At 42.1% G+C, this 8,148-nt stretch overlaps 1 protein-coding gene across 1 annotated transcript; it reads right to left on the bottom strand.

Moving 5' to 3' along the window:
- Nucleotides 1–5,204: 5,204 nt before the first annotated feature.
- Nucleotides 5,205–7,077, bottom strand: LOC110333379 (glycerol kinase-like). The gene has a single exon (XM_021214979.1). It carries the CDS (start codon nt 7,038–7,040, stop codon nt 5,391–5,393), a length of 1,650 nt encoding a protein of 549 aa, XP_021070638.1. The 5' UTR covers nt 7,041–7,077; the 3' UTR covers nt 5,205–5,390.
- Nucleotides 7,078–8,148: the final 1,071 nt, after the last annotated feature.

Genomic DNA, 8,148 nt, shown 5'->3' with positions numbered 1-8,148 from the left:
TTGCTGTTCTGTTCAAGAATTTTTCCCTTGTGCCCATATCTTCAAGGCTCTTCCCCACTTTCTCCTCTATAAGTTTCAGTGTCTCTGGTTTTATGTGGAAGTCTTTGATCCACTTAGACTTGAGCTTTGTACAAGGAGATAAGAATGGATCAATTTGCATTCTTCTACATGATAACCACCAATTGAGCCAGGACCATTTGTTGAAAATGCTCTCTTTTTTCCACTGGATGGTTTTAGCTCCTTTGTCAAAGATCAAGTAACCATAGGTGTGTGGGTTCATTTTTGTGTCTTTGATTCTATCCCATTGATCTACCTGTCTGTCGCTGTACCAGTACCATGCAGTTTTTAATCACAATTGCTCTGTAGTACAGCTTGAGGTTGGGGACGGTGATTCCACCAGAGGTTCTTTTATTGTTGAGAATAGTTTTTGCTAGTTTTTTTTGTTATTCAGGGTTAGTTACTCTCTAAGTTTTGTGCTCCTTTGGTGGCTTCATAATCCCTGGCTTGTTCATGTTTCTTTTGTCTCTGTCTTGATGTCTGTGAATCAAATAGTTTGGTCACCTCTTCCAAACTTTATTAAGTGGCTGTTGTAGAGGGACCCTCCTACCTATACTCTAGTCGAGCAGGGTGCAATGGCTGTACTTCTGTGTGGTCACGTTGGCTTCACACAGCTGATTCAGCTGTGATCAGCAGTAGTGGTGGCACCAGGTTCTTCTCAGCCCTAGGCTATTAGGAGCTCCAGGTATAGAACATATTTGCATAGATGACTAGATCAAAGGCTTTAGGAATCCTCTGTTAGTTTGCTCCTTTCACTGGGGAGTTTTAAGGGATGGCTCTGATGGAGAGCTATAGTAGCACTGAAATCAAGGGCATGGATTCTTAATCGGGATTTGAAACTAGGCTTCTGTGCTTAGAGTTGTATGAAAGCACAATACTGTGTGAGGCTTGAGGCAAAGGATCGTTTTTTGATGTACCAGTAAACTGGGACCCATTGTTCTGTGGCCCATCCCACTAGCATAAACCGATGGGGCTGATATGTGACTGTGGTTCTGATCTTTTGGGGGTCAGAGAATATCTTGACTAGCCCTCTGGGGAAGAAGGTATCCATGCTTCAGAAAGGATCCCAGAGGGCAGAGCATATTGCAACGTTGGGAACTAGAAAGATCAGGGTCCAGCAGCAATGCCAACCCTAGAGAAGGCTTGGCTTAGCTATTTTTCTGAAGCTCACCTAGGGGAGGGGATTCTGGGGTCAGAGATCCTTGGTCATTTTCCCACTGATCTGAGACCAGGATCCTTGTCAAGCACCTGCCCATGTCTACCACATACATTCACTCGGGACTTCTCTGCTCCCCACAGTAATTGTCCAAAGACACACAGCTTAAAGCTGACAAATTGACAAGATCACTGTATGTCTTTATCTTGAATGACAACAGTGAGAATTCATCGAGGTTCTCAAAAAATATATAATATTATGTAATGATATAGCTGGGCCATTCCTGGTAAACACAAAGGAATATAAGTCAGCATGCCACGGAGATGCCCGTCATTCACATTTATTGATGCCTTAGTCACAGGAGTCAAGTAACAGAATCAACGTACACATACACCATCAGAGGAAAAAGTAAGGAAAATGTAGCAAAGATGCACAAAGAGGTCTGCTTAGGTAGCCACCAAGAAGAACACAACTGTGTCGTTTGCAGGAAAATGGATGGGGCTGGAGATCATTGTGCGAGCAAAACAAGGCAGATGGAGAGGGAACTCAGGCATGTTTTCTCTTACACGTGGAGCCTAGATTGTACACAGAGACACGTAAGTACATACACGCAGCACAAAAAACGGAGGAGTAGAAAGGAAAGAGGAGATGGAATGAATCAGTGGAGGAAAAGTGAGGGAATCGGGTAAGAGCAACGCAAGCATCTGTGTGCAGATTTGTTGAATGCAAACCATCATTGTCAGAGATGAACACATGCAGATTTTTTTAAAACCCAGAAAAGACTAAAATCCAGGAGCCACTTTCTGTTCTACGCCATGCTCTTTAGTGACTTCAGCCCTTAGTACTTTAGGTTGCTGTTTAGTCTCCTTTCATTAAACACAGAAGAAAGAACAGATGTGGCCAGTCTAATTCTTATATAGGCAGCAGGAGAGCCCTTGGTGGTTGATGGTCCATTCCAACAGTGGAAATCTATCAATATTGATCAAGCAATTATGCAACTTTGTTCCTTTCTTATTTTTTGAGCGATACCTAATTCCTTGACATTGTATTAAAACTTAGCCCATGCAAGGAAATGGAGGAGGGGGAGGGAAATGGAGTATCTTTCCATCCCACCAGAATTGTGACCAACTGGCAGAAAACACCAAGGATGCCAGCATATTACCCTGTTCTGGCTAAGGAGGAGAATAATGTCCATATCTCGTTTACTTCCCAAGTGCCAAAGTGAATTATGAGAATCACATGTTTTTCTGAAAGTTTGCCTTTCTGGCTCCCACCTCTCTCACTCTCTCCTCCCTTCCCCCAGTGTGTGTGTGTGTGTGTGTGTGTGTGTGTGTGTGTGTGTATGTGTGTGCGCATGTGCATGTATGTGAGAGAGTGAAGGGGGATGTACAGACAGTCAATTCTGCACAGAAACATCTGGAAATGAATTGTTTTAAATCCCTTCTCATTGCACTCTCTTATACTGAATTCTGGAAGGTGAGCCTCCACAGTACACTAAGCTTGTCCTAATGAGCCAAAGCCTGAAGATCAGAGGAATCCAATTGTGCCCACGTCTTCCTTGGGGTGGGAGTACAGAGAGGTTTTCACAGTACCAGAGAACATTAATATATTAGTCTTCCAGTTTTGGAAACAAAGGATTATTTTTCTTATTTTTTTTCTGTTACTATTACTTTATTAAAAATTCACACACACACACACACACACACACATGCACACACATGCACACTCACTACTAGAACTCTTTTGGCTCTGACTACGATTTGGATCCAGAAAATGCATAATCCCCAATGAAGGATATGTTAAAGGAACCAATGCCTTCCAAAATTGCATTTATCAGATGCCTGTATATGAATAGTTTTTGGCTTGGCTAGGAAACTTACTCTTATCCCATCTTTTAAAACAAGCTGTGCATTCTAAGAATCCTTTATTTTCTTTATCAGTCAGGGTTCTTGCAACAGACAGCACCTTCAAACCAGATAGTGTGAGCATTAGATAAAAGAAATATTACCAAAGGTGTGAGCAGGATGTTGGGAAACGCAATGGACAGTGCTTAGTGTTTCACATCACTCTCAGCTTGAGAGGGAAGGAACGAACATTGTTCCTGGAACTGAGAGACCTGAATAAGGAACCACAGTCCTCAGTGAAGGTGTATGGCTATCCTGTTGGAAGACAGCAAGGAGAAAATGGTGGGAGCCGTGTTCAGCCTTTATGTTCCTGTTGGGCCAGCCTTAGCAGGTCTTAGAGGTCAGGAGAGTCAGGAGACACTGCAGGGGAGCCTCTTGTTATGGATGACACAGCAGGAAGAACAGAGCATACTTGAAATAAATCAACAAAGGTTTACTTAGTAACTATTTTTGAAGAACCCCTCATTTCCAAAAGTTCATTTTCTGCATGAGCTGGAACCCAGAGAGAATTCACCCATAGACACCAACTCTCTGGGTTGGTGAAAGAGAATCTAAAGCGTGAAAACCCAGAAAGTTGCTGTCCTAAGATTCAGATTTCAACACTGGCTTAGTCACAAATGAGTTGTGAAACTTTCAATGTGTCACTTCTAATCCTTGGCAGTCGGTGGCATCTATCAGAACAGTGCTGACAGTCATTTACTTTTGTCATTGATTGTTGCCATTATAAAATTGTTTGGTGCACATGAAAACATTCCGAGAACTATAGTACACTTTAATTTTAATTTGCTTTGGGAAAAAGTCTCCGAAGCTGTGGAAATTTCAATGACTTTACAAATCAAATATATATAGATATATGTATATAGCTATAGATATAGATAGATAGATAGATATCTATTTCTATATACCTGTGTGTGTGTGTGTGTGTGTGTGTGTGTGTAAAAAGGAAGTACGATTGTCAAAGTCATCTGCTCATTTGTTTTCAAATTTGTATCTTATGAAAGAAAATAAATGCCTAGAATTAACTTTTCCTAGGGAATATACAGTATCTTTCTGCAGATTAAGAGAATCTTAATAATCATGTCATATATAAAGAGGCTGCTTTGCTTATTGATTATGGGTACTTAGCTCTAGAGAGTCTAGCCAAATCTCACAATCTGGGTTTATCTAGAGGTGCAAAAATCGTGATGCTGGAAGACAATGAATCAAGGATCTTTGGGGCTCATCTTTCTGGCTCTCTCCCTCTAGATCTCTGAGCTGGCTAAGAAAAGTCAGGGAAGGTACTCTGTGAAACTTTGAAGCACTTAGTCAGGGAGAAAAGGATGGCAGCTTAGGAGATTTTAATACAACGCTCTCAGAATCACAAGTGGTTAGAAAATGGGCATACATGTATAAATCTAATAAAATGCCTGAAAATGGGGGCATTCATTGGCAAAAGAGAGTATTTTCTCAAACATATGACTCACTCACTCACTCGGCTGAACATAAACTCATAACAAACTCTACAATCAGAAACCATAGTGACATATCTTTCAGCTAAAAGTTGGTCAAATAAAATTTGAAAAGATCCTAATGGCAAGATAGAGAGCAACATTAAGAAATGGGAATTAGTTCACTTGAAAGTGGAAAACCCCAGAGAGTGATTTACAAGGCACATTTAATACGTTTACTAAAAGTAAAAAGTAAATATAAGTAAATATAAGTGAAAAATAATATGCTAGTGAAAGAAGGAAAACACACATCTCAGGAAAGCAGAAGACTCAAAGTTTAGCATTAGAAGCTCAGTAGGTCATAAAAGCTCAATAGAATATTTGATCATATATGGTCTCATAGAAAATGCATTTCGGTTCTGTTATAAACAAAAAGTTAATCATTGTAGTAGGGGAGTAAGTCCCACCCTTAAGCATGTGTTATGCAGAGGTATAAACCCTGACCCACCAGTATCTCAATTTCATCAAAGATCACAAGGAGCAAAATACAAATAAGAAATGGGTGGGGATGTTAGTACCCTGGAGCGATTCTGCCCCACACTTGGTCACCACCAGTGAAAATGGCCAATATTTAAAGAAAGAGAAAAAGAAACCAATATTGCTGCTGTTTTTTTTTTTTCTTTATTTCACATCTCAGGTCTTCTTGGAGATACATGCAACAAGGGGCACATAAACAAATGCAGAGTCCAAATAGTGGCATCACATTGAAACGACTGCTGGATTCTTTCATTAGGTAAAGAGCTCTCGATTGGGGAATCCACAAGGAGGCATGATTTATGGGACACCTTACATGTACCTTGCTCCAATTAATATCACCATACTACTCACTACGTAAAAGCCCAGCGTCAGGCTGCTGAAAATACTAGGGTCGCGACCATCAGGAGACTGAGTCAAAACCCAGCCCATTGACTTCACCACAGCTTTCTTCCATGTGGCATAACGATCTTCACTTTCTTCGACATTGATCTGGGGTTCAAACTTCTCCATCTGGACACTTGCCATCTCCTTAGGATCCAGATTCCAAACACTAACTCCTTCTGCTGCTCCCGCTGCCATGGCGGCTCCCAGTGCAGTTGTTTCTGGCATGAAAGGTTTCATCACCGGAATACACAGAATGTCCGCCTGCAGTTGCATGAGAATTTTGTTTGAGGTCATTCCTCCATCGACCTGCAAATGCTTCAGCGGGATTCCACAATCACTGTTCATGGCATCCAGAATCTCCCGGGTTTGGAAGCAAACAGCTTCTAACGCAGCAAAGGCAATATGGAACTTATTGGTGAACTGGGTGAGCCCGCAGATGATCCCTCTTGCACTTGGGTCCCAGTATGGAGCGTATAAGCCTGAAAAGGCTGGGACGAAGTAACAGCCATAAGACGTCCCTGCTACTTCAGCAAGTTTTTCAATTTCCGACGAAGACTGAATAATTTGAAGATTGTTTTTTATCCAGCTAACAACAGCGCCGGCTATGGCTACGGAACCTTCCAGGGCATAATAGACAGGTTCCTCTCTGCCAAGCTTGTAAGCCACTGTGGTCAGAAGGCCGTGTTCAGAGTTTACACACTTCTGGCCTGTGTTACATAGTAAGAAACAGCCTGTTCCGTATGTGCTTTTAGCCTGTCCGTCCTGAAGACACAGTTGTCCCACCAAAGCAGCAGACTGGTCTCCCAGACATCCAGATATTGGCACACCTTCCAACATGCCACTTTTCACTAGGCCATAGATCTCAGAAGAACTCCGGATTCGGGGAAGGATGGTCATTGGAATTCCAAAAAACTCGCAGAGCTCTTCATCCCATTGCAAAGAGTGAATGTTGAAAAGCATGGTCCTGCTGGCATTACTTACATCTGTACAGTGGACACCTCCGTTGATACCTCCAGTCATACACCAGATAAGCCACGAGTCAACGGTCCCAAAAAAAGCTCTGCCGTCTTCAATAGCCTTTTGCACTTTTCTCACATTTTCAATGAGCCAGTGAAGTTTCACAGCACTAAAGTAAGTGCTGATTGGAAGGCCTGTCTTGGTCTTAACGAAGTTATTACTTACTGAAATACTTTTGCTGAGATTCTCCACAGTAGACTGGGTCCTTAGGTCAAGCCACACCACAGCATTGTAGAGAGGTTCTCCAGTGAACTTGTCCCAGACTATCGTAGTTTCCCGCTGGTTGGTGACACCGATAGCTTTTATGTTGGAAATATCAATGTTCTGCTGTCCAAGTTTCTCACATGTTTTCTCTATACACTCGTACACAGACTGCAGGATTGCCTTTGGGTCTTGCTCTACCCATCCCTCTCTTGGGAACTCCTGGGCTATTTCCACTTGATGATGACAAAGTAATTCAGCTGTTTGGGGATTGAAAACCAAAAAACGTGTTGAGCTGGTACCTTGGTCCACTGCCCCTACCAACGGTCCCAAAACCGCTTTCGGAGCGTCTGCCATGAATCCAGCTTTGGTGGCGGGTTATCGCGTCTGGTTTCCTTGGTGATGACAGTGGGCGGAGGAGGGGTAGGCACGAGACCATAGGTGATTGGCTGAGCCTTTGACTTCCTGGCAATACATCATCACCTGTAGTCTCTCCCGCTCTCCAGATGCATAAGTCCAATCTTGGATCTAAACCAGACATCTTAAACTTCATTTGTCCAAAAGTTAACCTGAGTCACTCCCTCAGCGGTCCCGCGTTCTTTGCTCTGTAAACTTTCTTTTAATTTTCCCAGTTGCTCTTTAACATCCTAGCGCTTTATGTCTATTCTCTTTAAGACTTGCACACAGCCCACCAGTAAATCTAGCCAATTCTCTGTCTCAGTGACTATTGCTTGCCCATTTTACTGTTATCATCTTAGTACAAGTTAGCAGCACCATTTTCTTCAATGACCTATCATAGTGTCCTCCTGGCCAATAATCCTCCAGTCTTCTGTTCTAAATCTGTCTGTATTCAAACTTAGGATGGCAATCTACTCATGTAGTTCTTTGTTCAAATACTTCTCATTGTTTCTTGTATATTGATAGGAAAATTCAATGCTTTTTTGATGGTCTTAAGGGTTCTAACTAGTCTTTTGCTTCCTTTCTGTCTACACTGGATGTCCTATCTTTACTTCAAACCAATTGTGTTCTTGCCTTAAGATATCATGTCCTATCTTTACTTTAGACCAATTGTGTTCTTCCCTTAAGACATTGACAGTTGCTGTTCTGTCTCCTCCTCCACACACACACACAAACACACACACACACACACACACACACACACACACACACACACACACAAACACCATCACTAGGAATAGTCTCCACTCTTTTTAAATTCTGTGCTCAAACATCTCCCAGACACTTCTCTACCCATCCTGTCTGAATTAAAGTCCCAACATTGTGACCACACATATCCTTTAATCTGTTTTCTTTTTCTTCAAGAAAACATATTTATTCCCCTTGCCTTTCATTCCTTCAATGGGATCCCCAAGAGTTAGTGGAGCTTGGGTTTTTGGTCTACTGCCCCATTCCCAGTGTTGAACAGGCTCTGCAAGATGGTAGGTACTGAATAACATTTTAGCGT

The sequence above is a fragment of the Mus pahari genome, chromosome 15 (genome assembly GCF_900095145.1).
Source record: "Mus pahari chromosome 15, PAHARI_EIJ_v1.1, whole genome shotgun sequence".
In the NCBI taxonomy this organism is placed as follows: domain Eukaryota; kingdom Metazoa; phylum Chordata; class Mammalia; order Rodentia; family Muridae; genus Mus; species Mus pahari.
The sequence above is the reverse complement of the archived record's forward strand: the minus strand, read 5'-3'. Positions and strand labels throughout refer to the sequence as shown.

Bases quoted from the DNA above. Each gene is read 5' to 3' on its own strand.
- LOC110333379 (XM_021214979.1), bottom strand. From the start codon at position 7,040: ATGGCAGACGCTCCGAAAGCGGTTTTGGGACCGTTGGTAGGGGCAGTG.